At 34.2% G+C, this 18,421-nt stretch overlaps 2 protein-coding genes and 1 long non-coding RNA gene across 7 annotated transcripts; 2 read left to right on the top strand and 1 right to left on the bottom strand.

Moving 5' to 3' along the window:
* Positions 1-2,632: 2,632 nt before the first annotated feature.
* LOC130820194 (oxygen-evolving enhancer protein 2, chloroplastic-like) lies at positions 2,633-4,934 on the top strand. The gene is made up of 4 exons (XM_057685470.1): positions 2,633-3,110; positions 3,496-3,728; positions 3,829-3,879; positions 4,516-4,934. The coding sequence occupies exons 1-4, from the start codon at positions 2,855-2,857 to the stop codon at positions 4,774-4,776; spliced, it is 801 nt and encodes a 266-aa protein (XP_057541453.1). The 5' UTR covers positions 2,633-2,854; the 3' UTR covers positions 4,777-4,934.
* Positions 4,935-5,558: 624 nt separating this feature from the next.
* LOC130820192 (WD repeat-containing protein 26 homolog) lies at positions 5,559-15,327 on the bottom strand. 5 transcript variants are annotated; one of them, XM_057685465.1, is made up of 5 exons: positions 14,908-15,327; positions 12,704-13,578; positions 9,023-9,124; positions 6,895-7,524; positions 5,559-5,939 (listed from the first exon to the last, which is right to left on the bottom strand). In XM_057685465.1, the coding sequence occupies exons 2-5, from the start codon at positions 13,499-13,501 to the stop codon at positions 5,724-5,726; spliced, it is 1,746 nt and encodes a 581-aa protein (XP_057541448.1). In that variant the 5' UTR covers positions 13,502-13,578; positions 14,908-15,327; the 3' UTR covers positions 5,559-5,723. The 5 variants fall into 5 exon arrangements, with proteins under 5 accessions (XP_057541448.1, XP_057541447.1, XP_057541450.1 ...); XM_057685464.1 differs by having other exon boundaries at positions 15,103-15,327; XM_057685467.1 differs by having other exon boundaries at positions 12,704-13,542; positions 15,103-15,327.
* A 116-nt stretch (positions 15,328-15,443) lies between these two features.
* LOC130820195 (uncharacterized) lies at positions 15,444-17,950 on the top strand. The gene is made up of 3 exons (XR_009045127.1): positions 15,444-16,325; positions 17,208-17,281; positions 17,702-17,950. It is a non-coding gene; the product is annotated as an uncharacterized LOC130820195 (long non-coding RNA).
* Positions 17,951-18,421: the final 471 nt, after the last annotated feature.

The following is an 18,421-nucleotide window of genomic DNA, read 5'->3' as shown; positions in this document are numbered from 1 at the left end:
CAAATTTCAATAGATTAAAATGCTAACTCATATAGATTAAAATTCCAACATCAATAGGTCAAAACAAGTTAAGAAGCGTGTTTTTATTATTAAGTTTAAATTTCTTCTTTAATCTAATAAAATATTGAGTCAGCCCAAAGTGACCCGTCTCTCAAAGATACCATCTCTTTGGAGAATTGTTGTTTAATGAAAGAAAGAAAAAAAACATTATTGATAACTATTTTCAAAAGTAAGCACTCGAACATAGTAATTCCAAAAATAAGCATTTTTCAACTGAAGCTGAGGCCAGACATTGCCCGCTATTACTAACGGCGGACGATTACTGAATTCTGTTAAAATTTAGCTCAATAATAGCCCGATTTTAGTAACATTGGGCAATTGTTGAGTTGACTTTTAATTTAGTTCAGTAATCACCCTCTGTTAGTAATAACGGACGATTATTGATGAGTTTGTCTCAGTTGAATAATCGCCCACGGTTACTAAAAGCAGATAATTTCTTACTTCAAGTTCAAGTGAAAGACACTTATTTTAGAAAATATTTTATTTGAAAGCTTATTTTTATAATTTTTTATTATAAAAAGTTTATTTCTTTTTTATTTTTTTTCACCTTCAAAAACCTTTTAATCACCAAAACATCATTAACAAGTTTTCCTTTCACATTTTAACGAAATGTCTAGTGTATGGTGTTAAATGATAACACAAATTCTTGTGAGAGATGGTCTTATTGAGAGACCATTTTTAATTAGGCCAACCCATTATATATTTTTTTAAAATTTTGTAAGTGGGCGTTAAGAATAATATATGTGGACATTTAAAATACTGAATGTAGACATTAAGAATACGGTAAGTAGATATTAGTCTTTAATAGATGGGCTTCAGATACGTCTCTCAAAGAGACGGTAACTCAAGAGCCTAACTAAAATGATAATGGTGATGAAATTTTATTGTAAGTTTGTTTTTTTTAATTTTTTTTTAAAAGTCACACTAAAGATTTATGCCAATTTTATTTGGTTGGAGCTTGCCCAGCGGATCAAGGGTTTAAAAAAAAAATCAGGTGTTCTCTTGAGAAACCGTCTTTTGTAAAGACGATTCTCAGAAGCCCAGTTTAAATCTAATTTATGTTTATTTACAAAAAAACTGCTGTCAAAATCAAAATGCGCGTGTTAAGTGTAATGTGAAAAGTCACATAATATATTTAACAACATTTATTTGAGGTTATAACATACTCCCTCCTATTCACCATAAGTATCCCATTCCCTCCTATTCACCATAAGTATCCCATTTGCTTTATGCACTCTATCCAATGCACTTATCCAATATTTAATATCTCTAATTGTGCATAACTAAAAATTATGAAAAGTTGATATAAATAATCCTTGCATTGAGACGAATCAAAAAAGATCTCACTTGACTATATTTTAACTTATAGATTAATATTAAAATGCAAATAAAGGGTAAGAGATGAACAGTGTCAAAAAGCAAATGGGACACTTGTGGAGAATAGAAGGGAGTATTACATTTGGGTTATACCAGCATATATTTGAGAGTTATAACATAAATTTATTTGGGTTATAACATAATATATTATAAATTATAACCGCCAAATGTATGCTGGTATAACACCAAATGTATTATATTATAACTCTAAATAAATGTTGTTATAACTCCAAATATATTATGTGACTTTTCACAATTCACTTAACACGCAAGCTTTGATTTTGGCAGCAATTTTTTTTTAAAAATTAACATAAATTAGATTTGGGCCGGGCTTTTCAGAGTCGTCTTTACAAAAGACGATCTCAAGTAAAAATTTGTGTAAAAAAAAATTCTTACCAACCTCCAAACAAATATAAATACTTTTAGTTTTCTGTAAAAATATTTCTCAAAATTAACTACAGCTTATAGTTTTAACAAGAAAATATTGACTCAAAATACTAGAAATATAATAAACTTTAACCAAAAATGATGATACAAAACTATAATAAATTAATAAATAGAAAAAAGAATCAAAATAATTGAGTTCAAACTACATTTAAATTTAACCTTTTTTTTTTTTCAAATTTTCAGGTTCAGAAATTTTCATACTACAGGTTAATTTGATTCAAATTAAAAATTAAGATAACTAAATTTCTGGTGCCTACAAAGTGGAGTTTTTTATGGGCAGATTGATCGCTAGGCTCGAGAAATTTTCTTGTTAAATTGATGTCAGATAAAAAATTAACAATTAACAATTAGTGCAAGAATCGATCACCATAAAAAATTAAACAATTAGTGGAGTTGTTTATAAAAAATTAATAATTTTTATAAAAAATTATAAAAAAAAATATAATTTATATTTTTTAACAATTAACTTGCAAAAATCAATCACCATTTGGGCAACAATATTTCTGAATAAATAACTCTAAAATTGAGATATTCATTGTTAAAAAAAGAAAAATGAGTGCAAGAAAATCAATTAAAAATTTAAATTATTATTGGTAATTTTTCCAATTTTAACGCCTACTTTCTTAGTCCTCACACGAGAATTAGAAAGGTCAAGTAATCAGTGTACATGGGTGATGAATGAGTAATGAGTTACCTTCACATCTGAACGAATAGACCCAAGATCTTGATCAAAGTGGGACATATGAAGCCAACGTGGATCCAATAGACTCCTCTTCTACCTTATCTTTTCTTCATAATCTAATCTTTACATCATCCAATTTCTGATTTCATAAGAATCTTTTTAACAAAATTTCTTCATCACATAACTCTTCCTTATACTTTCTCCTACACCCACATATTTCCCAACATCCAACACCAAAAAAACAAACAGAGGTGGTGTAAGTGACTAAGTTTCAAATACTGAGAAAAAATGGCATCCACTTCATGTTTCTTACAGCACCATGTAGCCATCTCTAGCCCATCCTCTGGTCGAAACCCGACACAACGCTACCAGGCCGTTAGCGTCAAGCCTAACCAGCTTGTCTGCAAGGCTCAGAAGCAGGATGATGAGTCTGCTGTCAACCTTAACAGTAGCGTGTCGAGGCGATTGGCACTTACTGTTCTTATTGGTGCTGCTGCTGTTGGCTCTAAGGTCTCCCCTGCTGACGCTGCCTATGGTGAAGCTGGTATGTACTTTCCTTTCTACTTCATTTTCACTGATCCTATTGAGTATACGACACTATTTATCCTGTCTACCTCTTTTCCCATAGCTCGTTTTAGTATAAATCGACCAGACACTTGACTAAAAAATGGCATACTGTTGGAATGGTTTATCCCACATCGACAATTAAAGATGGTGTGCATACTTTATAAGCTATTGGAGACCTTCTTTCCATTGTCATATGGTTTAGCGATGGTATATATCTCCTTGGTTTATGAAGTGTGCACCTCGTGTTTTTCCCCAATTACATGCTGGCATTCACATTAAGTGCAACTGCATTTGCGATTTTGCATTATGCTAGTACTATTCAGTGACCCTTAATAACATGTACGCTTTGTGATATAATGCAGCTAATGTATTCGGGAAGGCAAAGACAAACACGGACTTCTTGCCTTACACTGGTGATGGATTCAAGTTGTCGGTCCCTTCGAAATGGAATCCGAGCAAAGAAGTAGAGTACCCGGGTCAAGTTTTGAGATTCGAGGACAACTTTGATGCCACCAGCAATTTAGCTGTTATGATCACCCCCACTGACAAGAAATCCATCACTGATTATGGTTCCCCTGAAGAATTCCTTTCACAAGTAATCTTCAATATTCTGAAGCATTAGCTTATCTTATTATCCTGATTTTTGTTCTGAATCTAACTTATCTTATATATATATATGTTTTTTTTGTTTCCAGGTGAACTACTTGTTGGGCAAACAAGCTTACTTCGGAAAGACTGATTCAGAGGTATGATCCATATATTTTATCAATGATGGTTGATTAGTACTATGGGATACCTGCAATCCTAGATTTAAGTATATGAAATATGGCATTCAAATTGTCGGTGTTTTCGGTCTATTCAATTTTGGGTTACTTTCATATGCGTTGGTTCATATCTATTTTAACCCTTTCGTCCAAATCTAAGTATTACTATCAATTTAAAGTTAAACCAACTGAAAATATTGGCCGACAATTTAGTTGTTTAAACCAGCGGTTATGAAGATGTATGATAAGAATAAGTTGTTAGTTATTCAACAAAAATTAATCAAAAGGCCAAAAACCAATAAATATACTTATTTTTTGATTTTGACTTACAAGCAAAATCTGGCTTAAAAGTCATGTAAAATATACATATTTTGCCTGTTTGAGAAACCAAAAGGTGAAAAGTCCAAAACTAATGAAAAAGTCATTAATGAAACACAGCTAAGCTATAGCAAATTTAACACAAGCCCTAGTGTTCGAAATAATAATTCCAAGCAAGTCACTTTTCATGTGAAGCGAGTTTTATGACCATATTTTCAAACCGAAATCTATATTTCCAAAGACAAAAAAAAAGAGAAGACAGTAAATCTATGCTCTAAGACGATAACTTTCGGTGTACAGGGTGGTTTCGACTCAGATGCTGTTGCAACTGCAAACGTACTTGAAAGTAGCACCCCAGTTGTGGATGGGAAGCAATACTATAGCGTGACGGTTTTGACAAGAACAGCTGATGGTGATGAGGGTGGCAAACACCAAATTATTACGGCCACAGTGAAGGACGGTAAGCTTTACATATGCAAGGCTCAAGCTGGAGACAAGAGATGGTTCAAGGGTGCAAGGAAGTTCGTCGAGAACGCTTCCAGCTCTTTCAGTGTTGCTTAAATAATGTAAATTGATTTGAGAAATTTCTATTTGTAAATCAACATCTCAACTCCTTTTGGGCTTTCTAGTTTATCAGCTCATTTTTCTTAAGGAGAAGTATCCATATATAAATACCGAATTTCAAAGTTGCAAATAGCAATAAGTTAATTTTCCCAAAACATGCTTAAATGTCTCACTTGCGAACGATCATCGCAACCTTCTCAACCCCTCAACATTACACCAACTTAGCTAAGTGCTTAACAAAAGACGAAAAGTTCGGATCATCAGGTGAGGTCGGTTTTGGTTTAGATTTCAAATTGTGTCATTTCGGATTAATGTGAGCATAGGAAACATTCACTTGAGTCATGTGAGCCTAGGAAATGTTTATTTGAGTCGATCGGGTCACACTTGCTCCCCTTTAACTATGCCTAATAGGATTAGCGTTAACTACCTTTCACACTATACTAGAGCTCGTGTCAAGAAAATGGTGTTTAGAAGGCACATATATTCTTAGATCCTCTAGAGATTCAAAATTCTGACTACACATAAAGTTTACACATCCAAGACCATTAGAAAGTCAAAAATTAGTCTTTTAGTGGAATTCATACTTATATATGTTGAATTCAATGAAAAATTGTCCTTAAAAATTCACATAAAATTGTGATTAAACTCTTGTTATATCCATCTCCCCTTTCAGATATCAAAGGGGATTTGTGTCTTCAATACTGACTAGAGATGATGTTAATGAAATGAATTATCAGAACTAGGAAAAGTAAAGGCATATAAGTATCCAAAAGGAAATAGATGCCAAAACAAATGTCATAATAAAAGGTTAAGTCATAATTTTATCAGCATGAATATTCACTTGAGACGAGTCTAACGAAAATTTACATGAAAGCAATGATGTAGAAATAAATTCGAAGACGCATGCCTTGTTTGTTTCCAATGGCTCCGTGTAGGAAATGCTTTCATAATTTTCCATTGCATTGATGAACGCCATTGCTTTGCGAAACCTTTCGCCTGATATTCGCCCCATTCAAGCCCCATATCCGTATTGTACGGTCATCACTAGCAGTTGCTAGCATGTGGTGGTTTACGGGATTCCAGCTCACACAGTTGACAGCTCCAGAATGACCTGGCAAAATATCGACAAGCTTCCCAGAACTTCGGTGCCAGATATAAACCTATGGATGCATAGACAGTATGAAGGTTAAATATCGAGTAATGGAGTATACAATAAACAAAAGGAAGCAACTACGAACCATATTTCCTCAGATATTATCTAAAACCATCCTTATTCTTTAAACTTCAAAAACAGGCCAAAATATGGGAGAAGAAGAGATACATATATAGCTTAGAAAAACAAATTCTGAAATAGCAAGGACAGGAACCATATAGACGAGCAAACCGATTTCTTTATAACCAAAAGGCTGGAAAATACCAATAGCTCACAGCTACAGGCAAGAAATTATATGGAGATTGATAAGGAATCGGTCGGCAGGGTGACATGAATTTCACAAATCAAATAATGCAACTTAACCGGCCCTGAGGGCGAGATCATGGAACACCTCAATTTAAAGATTAAAAGACGCACATTTCGTGCTGCGCTAGTCACTAGACATACTAACCAAACACAAAGAAAGCCAATCCCTCAACCTAGTAGTTTGGTAGAACAGACTTGTGAGTGAGGTGTTTAACAGGGCGAGTCGACCCAACAGGTTAAGTGTCGGGTCACATTTTAATAGTTTATTAGTAGGTCGGGTAAATAACGAGTCGTGCCATTAACGGGCCTGGTGTAAAGGGTCGGGTCGGGCTAGGTTAGATAATTATAGGAATTTGTTGCATTTGTACGATATTATTGCCATAAAGTAGAATAAAAAAAACCATTATATGAACTTTTAAAAGATGGGTCAAAGTGGGTTGAGTTTATACGGGCTTTGACCTGCCCCGGTCAATTTTAAATTTGACATGACCCTTCCCGACTCAGCCCATTTAAATTTGACCCGACCCGCCCCATTGAACACCTCTACAGTTGTGACTAAACAAAGGGCAACGCTATCTATTAATTAAAAAAGGAATTATCATATAACAATTTTATGGTTCGGCGTAAGATTAAGAATGATTGAAGAAAAGGCAAACCTGTGAGTCCTCACTCCCACTGGCTATGAAAGATTGTTCAAGCCCACCAAAGCAAGATCTAACTACAAACCTGGACCGTTTATGGCCTTCGTACTTGGTAACGAGCTTAACATCACCATCAATGGTCCACAGATGGATTTCCTGATCAAGAAGATTTACGAGTAAAAATTTTCCATCGTTCGAGAGGGAGAATGAAGTTATTACTTGATCCTCCTCAATTAACTTCTCCGTTTTGGATTCTCTATCCAACAATAATATCGATGTTTCTCTGCACATGCTTATGATTTGCTTGCCATCACGTGTTATCTCCAGGTCTGAAATTTTTTGTGTATGTTGTCCCTTCCAACACTCCAACTGTTTCCCATTCAGATCCCACATGCCTATGCTTTTATCCGAAAAGCCAGCAAACACAGACTCCCCATCAGGAGACCATGCACAGGAGATGACAGAAATACCAGCCTTCTCATATACTTGAAAGCATTCGCCTGATAAAACATCCCACCGACGTACATTTTCTTCCATTCCACAGGTGAGAAGTTGTTGATCATCTGTGCTCCATGCAACTTGAGAAACTGCTCTTTGGTGGCCACATAATCGATGCTTAAGAGAAAGCTCACCACTGACACCTACCTACATCATTAATAATAAGGACTCCCAAGTCACAGAGAAATAAAAAAGTCCAGAGCTGTGATTGAAGAAAAGGCATAAAAATCATGTAACTTGCACATTACGCAATTTGGTACTCCGTCTTATATGTTATTTAGTGAAACCTTAAATGTGAAGCTCCCCGATAATAGTTTATTTATAATTTGAAATTTGAAAAGGGGAACTTCACATTTAAGGCTTTACTAAATAGACTATATGGGGGAGTACATTTCACAACGTGAATTTTGGCTATTTTAAAGCATATCTTGCATAAACTCGACATAGATCACATAAAAAATTTATCTCACTTTTAAAAAATAAAACATAGATGTAAACAGCCACACAGCCTAGCAGCTAGTCAAGAATAAAATCGGTGATCTGAGAGCAGCTCAAGGTTAATAATGACACTAAAGCACTTTTAGAGGCCCTCGGTTTCTCTTGTTAAAAAGTCCTCACTTTAAACTTTAACTTTTGGCCTCCAATAAGATGGTAAAATTGAGCACCTCTTCTAAATCCTCCAGACATCTCTTAACAACACACAATAACCTTATGGCTTTTTAAAAGAGAACTGAAGCAACCTGCTACTTCTGCTGATTGCGATATGCCTATAAGGCCAATTTAAGTTAGCACCATCTAAAATTTCTTTCAGCTATAAATATATCATAATCAATCAACATTTAAGCATAAAGATCCCTTATCCATCATGGTCGTTCTTAATCATCAAGGTTGATCTCTAACAGAAGTGCAAATCCTGATTTCCCATTAAAACAAACTCACTAGTCACTATGATCAAAGCCTCAAAGGCTCCAACATTCACAACTTCATTAAACCCCGCTCTTGCACCGCCCCACCCACCCCCCTAAGCTTATACTCATTTTCACCCCTCCCCTACAATAATACATTCAAACACCTCAACTATATGATGTCTTACCACTCCTGTGTCAGCTACAATGACAAAAGAAGACTATCTAGGATTTACAATTATTTTTGCTAAATATAAAAGGATTCGGAGGCACCTCTCGGCAACATTGAATTCTCACCTATACTGTCATCCAATATCCTTGTAAGTAAATTTCTAACACAGCAATTTTTTTTTCAGTTTTGATTACTGAAATAAAATTTCTAACGTAGCAATGCATTGAAAGATATTTTCACTTCAGTGACAAGCTGAAGTGATGATAGATTTCTTCTTAAAAAGAAAGTAAAGCAAAAGAGTTCTCTTTGTTCATGCAAGGTGTAACAGGCCAACTTTCATATTTATTCCTCTTCCCACCCACGCCCATCCACTACCGGAATCCTTATTGGCACCAATACCTTAGAAGGTCAAATAAAAAAATAACAACAGCATACAGGGCCTGTCCCACACATCATGAAAATCAATATCTTTGTCTATCTTTAAATTTCACCCTTTACCCTCACATCCACCAGGAAAAACAACAAATTAGAATGGAGGATGAGGGAAAGAAAGTAAAAGAGATCTTACCTCCCATATAATGGCTGACCGATCATTAGATGCAGATGCCAAATATCTCCCATTATGAGAAAATTGCAAGAACCACACTTCATCTTTGTGCCCTTCTAAAATCTACACAAAAATCAGTAGAACAGATATTCACATTCAGATTTTCATATCATAACATTGGTAAGAAGGCAAGTTCTTTATCATTTGCACTTATAATGTTTGCTATTAAAGGTCAATCGGAATAAGATTGTATATATCCGACCTCCAACCTTGCCTAGACAAAAGGACCCTAGATGAGAGTTATTTAATAACATTGGGGCAAAACATTTTAAATAAAGAAATTACCAACTAAAGAAGGTAGGGTGTCGATGGAAATACAAGCCAAGAGAAAACAAGTGAAACATTTACAGAATATGACATTACACAGAACACTTACCCTAAAGAATTCTAAACATCTTAAAATGCACATACTCTTGCTGCTTCAAGTATATACAATTACACTAGCTAATGAGTCGGCGGGTCACTGCTGGGGCATATAAGTTGCAGGTCAGCAAACTGGCTTAAAAGGACCAGTGGTGGCTCGCGGGTCAAGGGGTGACTGGCAGGGCAAACACCTTTTGGGGTGGATCATTCGTTATTTTCCTACTTGGAAAAGCATTCCTAGTGTATCAAGATCCCTCCTAATGTTATCCTTTCTACTATAAATTATATCATTCTGTCCAGTGTAAAAATTTACCATCAGAAATCCTGAGTGAAACGGAAGAGTAGTAATTTTTTTGATAAAGAAAAACTTTTTTAGAGTAAAAGACATTGATACTGCAATAGCATTTACTTACAATAATATCTTCCATCGCTTCGGCATAAATCATTTATAGCCAAACTCCCAAACAAAACGTTGGCCTTAACCCATAAAGTTGCAAAGGATTTAGCCTTATACCAAACAAATACAATCTAAGGAAACAATCCTTGAAAATGTGACTATTCCTTTCTGAAAATATTTCCCAAAGTGTGGCTAAGATGCAACAGAGCTATAAAGTATTGTGTTCTTCTTTTCAAAGCCAAAAATACTAATTTGAACGAGATCCCTAATACTTTCCGGCTCAATCCAAGACTCACCAATGACATTAAATAAATCAACCTACATCCCTTTTGGAAAAATTACTTTGTAGAAAAAGATATCCGTTATCCTCCTCATCCCTAGAACACATGATATACTATTGTGGACAAAGAGAGTGATGGGGAAGTCTTTTTGAAATGAAGAAAGTGTGATAATATTATTTTGAAATGAAGAAAGAGTGGTAATTAAATGATTGTTGAGATGAAGATTTAGAGCATCATCTTCACATTGCCAAAAGCATGAGCTTGAAAATCAATGCCAAACACAAATTTTAGTTGAATCACATTCACATTGTCACAGAAATCAATAACAAAAGTTGCTACATAAAGAATAAGGAGAGAAAGTGGTATAAGGTTAAGGAAAATTCTTGAAAAGTGACACCAAAAAACGAAAAGTCTATAGCGAGAAGGAAGCAAAAGTATTATGTTGATTTTTTCAACATTCATCAAATTGCCCATATATTGATCCACATTTTTTTTCCCTTCGAAACTAATGAGCATCCCTCAATGACCCTTTATATCACAGCCCAGTAAAGACCCGCCCCAACATCAACCCAATAACATAGATGCAATCCTTAGCCCAACGGGTCAACCCCAATAACTACAACTTCAACAACAATGATAAGTAATAATACCTATTGAAAATAATGCATTTCAGCACTAGCATATTAGACATATTCAAGTAGCAACAAGCCTACTACATCAACATCAATGGTAAAGGCTTAACCAGATGGGCCCTCTAGCCCACATGAAACTAGTTGTACCTGTTTAAAAAAAAAGCGGAATGAACTGAACACCAAAACGTTTCAAACAAGCTTCATAGTCTATGCAAAGCAATATACCTCTAGTAAGCATAATGAACACAACCATCTTCAAATATCAAAAACACCACAATTATGCTCTATTCCAATTACCATGTCATGTTTTTCAAATGTGAACAAAAGACATTATTGAAAAATATCAGTAAATGAACTACAATACGCCATTATTTGACAAGATCTTTCAATCTAACCCCTTAGCTTCCCTACTAAAAGTAGCTATAATTAACAAAAAGTGTTAATATTCAAACAATCTTTTGTGTAAAAGCTCTAAAGCATTCCATTACCTTGATGCAACTTCGTAGCTCCTACATCGGTGCTACCAAATCTCACATTTTAATAAAAAAGTTATTTCTAGTTAACCTTTGATTCAAACATCATCCGCAACTTCACATTAACAAGAAACACAATTGATTCAACCATCCATTTTATTAAATTATTACGTAAGTAGAAAAAAGCTATAAATTTACTGTAAATTAAGCACCCCTAAAGTAGGGATATGAGTAGATGACAATATATAATATGAAGTTAATAGAAAAGGTGTACCAAGAATTGTAAAAAAAAAAATAATGGAATGAATGTATAAGTTCATGCAAGCATAAGGATAGTCATAGTTGTTAAAACTACAATTCAAATCATAGAATCATACATTCAAATATGGTGATGAAGTTATTCAATGATAAACATTGTAGAATATGATATCAAGGGAAGAAAAAAGGTGCACTGAGAAGTGTGAAAAAGATGAATAATGGAATGAATGCATAGGTTCATGCAAGCATAAAGATAGTCATAGTTAATAAAATTGCAATTCCAATCATGGAATCATACATTCAAATATGGTGATGAAGTTATTCAAAGATATACATTGTCAAATACCACCTATTTAAAGGATAAACAACTACTTTTAAAAAATGAATTTCTAAACCATATGTTGATTATGCATGTTTCTAAAATCTCGTAATTCTAAATTCCATTTGACAATCAAATTTTGAGAGCATAGAAGACCCCAGAGAACCATAATTTTCAATGAACAGACAACCAAATGAAGATAGAATATGCATGATTATGAAGTAATGAAAAAGGTGAAGCAAGTGGGAGAAAGATGAAATTGCAACACATGCACAACTCAAGAGAGCATATAAAAATTGAGTTTAAAGTCATGACGTTGAGGCTTGAAAATCTCATAAAGTGTTCTTCACAAAATCTAGTCTAAAAGATGGGGTTTGCTGTAGGAATAAGCCAGCCTGCCATGGGGCCAATTAGATATTTAGATTATAAGAAAATGGGAGGTAAGCTAAAAAAGAATTAAGTGTCACATGAGTCTTGTTGCCAACACATTAAGGCTTAACGATGCTAACTAATTTCAGTTCACGAACAAATTCAGTTAATGCCTTCAGGTTCACGGGCTGATGTAAAAGATACATGCCATCCCCAAAAGGGTTAGAATGATACCATTGTTCTAACTTGGAATTGAGATGTATAGGTTAGCCAAAAGTTGTAGATATTTTAGGCACAAGAAATGGCACCCAGGTATATAATGATCCGAAAAAGTAGGCCCATGAGACTGACCATTCAATCTAATATTTATCCTCAGTCCATTTGAATTTGCTGATGAGAGATAATTGAATATATTTTACCAAATTCAAAGGGACAAAGGGAATACCTTTCTCGGAAGTGAGAAAGTAGCAAATCACACCAAGCTTAGGGAAAACAATAACCAGGAGCTTTGCACTATTAAGGAACAAATAGTAGAAAAACAAATTCCAACCTGCAAAGTACGACTAGGAATATTATCTCGTCCACAATGATGGTCAGCATACAATGACATCTCCGAGTCTGAAGAGTTGTGAAATATGCAGGCCCCACGCTGCAAATTCAAGGCCTGTTCCACAAGAGATTCCAGTCTTCTAGCAGGTACCATTATTGCTGGAGGAAGCAGTTTCTGCAGTTCATCAAGAACTTCGGAGCGCATTTTGGCTTTCAGTGAGTCCTTCGGAACAAAGCCCTTTTGACTCTGCGGGTGGTAAAGAATAGAAGAAGAAAGTTCATGTACTCTACTTGTCTTAATTTGTAGAGGTGAAATTTCAGTCCTCAATGTATTTAAAGCTTCCATTGTTTTTCCATCATCTAAAAGCTCAAAAAACTTTTGTTCCAAGATCAAAAACTTGGCTGATTTTAGTATAATCAGATCATCTAAACCAATGTTTTGCAACATCAAAACACTTTCATTCCAATTCCCATTAAGAACATGCTGCATAAGCAGATTTACTGATGTTGAGTGCAATGGTATACCAGATTCTTCCTCAAGACACGCACCACTACGTTCATAACCGAGCGCATATAATGCACTAGCTATTAGTCGAACAAATTCGAGCTTTTTTATAACACCTCTTGAACCAATCACTTCTTCTTCCCCTTGGCATTGTATCGGTCGGGCCATCAAATCCCTCAAAGAGCCAGCAGCAACGGTTTCTTCAGCTGTTAAGCCACTTGAAAGACTGCTTGATCCTGAACAAGATAATCTCAGCCGCTTTGAGGGTGGTTGTCCATTCTCTTCACCTCCCATGAAAAGCACAAGTCAGCCCATACATAAACCTGACGTACAACCTATTTGGACCAAACGTTGTTGCAAACTTGTTACCCCTGTGTAATGCAAGCTTTAAACAGTTGATAAATGAACATCAACCATTGCATCTTTTCCCCTTTTCAAGGGAGAATAAAAACAAAATAAATAACACAAAGACCAAGTTCATACAACAACAACAATCTCAAAGCTTTAATCCTAAAAGATTGGGATTGGCATCATGAACCAATAAATCATCTACAGTGATCTTCCACCTAGATTGTTCTTATTCATTCATAGATCATGGAATGTGATTAGGTTTTACTCAGCTGATTGTCGCAAAAATACATCATGTTCATAAGAAAAATTAATGCAGCTATAATAATGCATAAGAAAATGTATCAAAAAAGCCAAAGGTTTAAGGTATCACCAAAATTATAATCACTGACAATCAGATGGAGCTTATCAAACTATTTTGAAGAACATAAAAAATTGCCAAGTCTTTTCAAAGAAGAAAAGGTTAAAAATCTTGCTGACGGAAATCATAAAAGCTAAGCCCTATGATCTTGGAGCAACAATGTTAAGATATAGTCTACAAAAACAAGATCCTCTCATCACATTTCATGTACTTCCCATCTAAGTTAAGCATTTTCATGTTGCAACCTTCAATCAAAGTTTAGAATATACTAACCCTTAAACAAATGAATGACAACAATACAATATAGGTCACAACAGCAATGCCAAAGCAAATATCCCAAAAGATCGGAGTCGGCATATAGTGGTTGTCTACATAATATCATTCTCCATTTATTTTCATTAGTAATATCATTCTACATAATATCAACCCAACCCTTAAATAGTAATAAGCAAATTCTTATTCTTATAGCTAAACTAAATTAAGGGATTTAAAAGTGGAACTAATTATCACTGACCCTGACCACCTCCATTAGAAGGATCATGGCACTAAATGAGGCAATTGAACCTTTACTCAGCCAGACTTCAATCAGGCTTCCTTGAGTGCCTGAGCTTAGGGCTTTAATGGGTTATTAAGTTTTCTATTAAATCCAAATCAAAAATCATAATAAAAGTTACTAAAATCAATCATATTATGACTGCTCATCCAACAATAATCCACCAAATAACATATATATTGAATTCAAAGAATAATAACAGCATAAAGATTCACACTTTCAAGTTCCCATTTAACAACCTATCAACCCAATAAAAAGACCATAACTTTATGAATTTTCCCATCAAAATTATGCCAAACCATACGTAAATAATTGAATTTGAAGTATTAAAGCTAATCAGTTAATCTAGATGACTATATGCAAAAACCCTAATTTGGGGTTACCAATTAGAAATTAAAACACTAACTCACAAAATAATATTAGCTCACAATTTCTCACCAATCAAGAAATGAAATAAATCCAACCCAGTAACAAATTCACAATTGAATCAATAAATTGAGGGATCAAGGAGATGGGTAAATTGAACAAAGAATCGGCAAATGGGAAGACAATATTATTGTTTTGAAAGTTTTGGGGGTTTCTAAAGAAGTGATTGTTAATTATTTTTATTATAAGAAAAAGCAAACAACCAACCTAGGGAGAAGCAGAGACAAGGAGAGAAAGACACGATAGATCAAAGGATGAGGGTTTGCTTTGTTCTTCTTTGCAAATGTATGTATGTAACTTGTATAGTTGTATTTCTTGTATTCTCAATGCCAAAACAAAAATGTGAACTTTTGTGTGTGTTTCATTTTGGATAATTGGCTTGAAGTCACTTGTGTGAGGTAGATATCTAAATCTATAAATGACATAAAATAATTATGAGATTAGATAGAATGATAAATAAGGTCAGATTTTTATGTGAGTTCAATCAAATACGACCCACAACATAAAATAATTAATTGTTTAGCATGTGTAGATAGGGGTGTTCATTAGAGGATACCCGACATTTTGGAAGCCCGGAAAGCTGGATACCCGGTTAGTCGAGTACCATTTTATCAGCTCATTTCACGACCCAACTTATTTGAGTACCTGAAATCCGGTTAATAAATCTATGCAATCCAATTGATTTAATTTCAAAAAATATTACATCCTGAAAGATGGGAAGCAATGAAAACCTGATATTTTTCTTCATTGATCTAAGAACAACAAAACACAAAATGAAAAGCGCAAATGCAAAACACGAACAATGAAAAATGCAGACTGAAAAATCAAAACATAAATCAAGAACGTAAGTAAGAATGAAAAATGCGGAGGAAGCATGGGACTTGAGTAGTCCGTTATGGGATTATTTTGATGATGTGGATTTGTGGTCAGTGGACATTCGGTTTGATGAGAGATTGGTTTGGGTGGAGTGTTTTGGTACAACCAGTTGTAACATTCGGGAAAATTAATATTTTAAGACGAGTAAGTTTAAGAGAATTATCAGTGCGAGAATGATCCTAAATACCATGACATGAAACATCCCCAATTTAATTTCTTCCCTTTTTTCCTTTTCTTTTATTTTTATTAAAATACCTAAACCCTAATTTCATTTTAACAAAACTGAAATCAAAATTTGCTCTTGTTCCATTTAAGCCATTCGAAATCCCTTGCCTTCTATCCCTCTGAATTTCACAGTCTTCTTCCTCAGAATAACTCTGAGAATTCGAGTATAGAACAATGGCTTTTCGTGCTTTCTTTCCTTGCCATTTTGACATGAAACTTTCAAAAACTATCAACAATGGTGACTTGTTCTAATTGCTTTCGCCTTCGCCTGATTCTTTCAAGAACACAAGCACTGCTATTTCTGGAACCTGGCTTTGAATCCTTCGAAGGTACAACAATGGTACTTTTTTCATGTTCGTTTGAGTCTTTGAACCAGCAGCAATCTCTTCTCCTTAGCCTAACAATCGAACAATCTGTAACAATCTCCTATTTCAACGTTTTCATTATTTTCCTATTTCTTTTCTTTGTTTATTAGAGATATTTGTCCTCTGTTTCGTTTTCAGTCATATATTTCAATTCTTGTTAAAGCCATTACAAAGTTGATTTGGTAATTTCAGGATTCATTACATACGCTTGCTTCAATTTGAGTAGATAGATCTAATGTTGTTTGATATAAGTTAGTGAATGATGAGATTATTGGTTTTAGTTAGTAAATAATTGTAGTGATAGATATTTGATGATAAGATATTTTGGATGAATTATTACTCTTTGTGGATTATTATTGATTTTGGATTTGAATGTCTATCTTTGGGTTTTATTATAGATATAAAGAGGATTATAGATATTAATTAAGATTGATGGTCTTGAGGATTAGTATGATATTTGTGAACATCAAATTTAAGAAATTGATGGAAAATGATTGTTGATGGTAAGGTTATGGATGATTTAATGTTCTTGAACAGGTTATTATATTCTTTTGAGGACTTTTGGACTTTGAGTTTGTATGTTCACAATTGTGTTTGATTGAAATATAAGAAGAGTCCTAAAAGTGAGTAATATTAAGAGAATGTTAAAGAGGTCTAGATCGTGTCCATAAATCTTGATGACATATTACAGCTTGGGTTAGAACACACATAATTCTTTAAAGATTAGATATGCTAGAAAAGAATCCATGAGTAAGTTACGGTCTTAGGAGGAGATGCAATGAGCTATATGAACCTAGTTTGTAGTATCAAACGCTTTGTTGTGATGTTATGTTTGTTATGCTTCAGGAGGCGACGTCATCGAGGAACCTTTCTAGCTGATAGCTGCGAATCGAACCTGACTCTTTGAAGCGTCGTCTTTGGTGAGTAGTAGCAGTCCCTTAAAGGGTCTGATCAGACTACATTCTTGAAAATAAACTTTTTACTAAAGTTCTTTTGAATTGGAAATTGTTGAGAAAAATATTATTGTGAATGTTTATGCTGATATTATGATATGGTCAATGGATCAGGCTTGCGAGCTGGTCATTGACGGAGTTGAGGAACATTGTTCCCTGCTCCCTGTTTTTGAAGCGAATTGTCATTGAGATATTGACTAGCTTCACCCGAGAGCGACATATCCTTAGAGCTATGGGGCACCTCTCAAACTAGACTCCCTGTGCGCACATAGATCTAGGGAATTGATGTTGCTTTTAAACCTATGATTTGAATTACTGTGTTTTGTTGTTTTGGATTGTTACTTCTCGTTTAGTTTAATCTGACCCTTTGTTGTTTCCATCTTTTAGTTTGATTACAGATCGGAACCAGTCGGGAGTAATGGATTAGCAGAGGTGAATAGAGTTTCCAAGGATGTAAATTGAGCTGAGTACTTAGGAATTATAGATTTGTATTAGGAATTTTGGATAAATGTAAATTTTTTTTGGCTGTGCTGGTTATATCGGACTTGTAGAGAATTGTATGATTATCTTGTGTATTAGTTAATTGTATGCTACTTTAAATAGTTAATTATAAGTATTTAAGTAGATTAATTTTAACGGTAACGAGTTTTATCGTGTGACGTTTCTTTTCGGTTATGACAATAACACAATAATTACTCAATTAATTAATTAATTAATTAAAAAAAAAATTAAGGAGGGAATGGGAAAGGGGCAGCCGGTTGGGTGAAGGGAATGGGAGGAGTTTTGTAACTCCTCTCATAATGGGATTTTATGGCACAATTAGTGACTAATAATGCCTATTAATCCTTAAACCTCAATGGAACTCTTCACATTTTTTTAATTCCCAAAGGAAATCACAACAAAATCAGAAAAATTCCTTCCCTTATTTCTGGATTTCGGCTGTCTCAAAGAAAATAAAAAAATAAAAAAAAAAAAATTCTTTTGGTGTTCAATTCAATCTTTTGTTCAAGGGGTAAGTTTAGTTGAATTGTTATTATAAATTTTATTCAAAAAGATTTCTAAGGTGAAGTATATTTTTATGTATGATGATATATCCTATGATTTATA

This window comes from Amaranthus tricolor, chromosome 8 (assembly GCF_026212465.1).
Source record: "Amaranthus tricolor cultivar Red isolate AtriRed21 chromosome 8, ASM2621246v1, whole genome shotgun sequence".
Taxonomy (NCBI): Eukaryota; Viridiplantae; Streptophyta; class Magnoliopsida; order Caryophyllales; family Amaranthaceae; genus Amaranthus; species Amaranthus tricolor.
The sequence above is the reverse complement of the archived record's forward strand: the minus strand, read 5'-3'. Positions and strand labels throughout refer to the sequence as shown.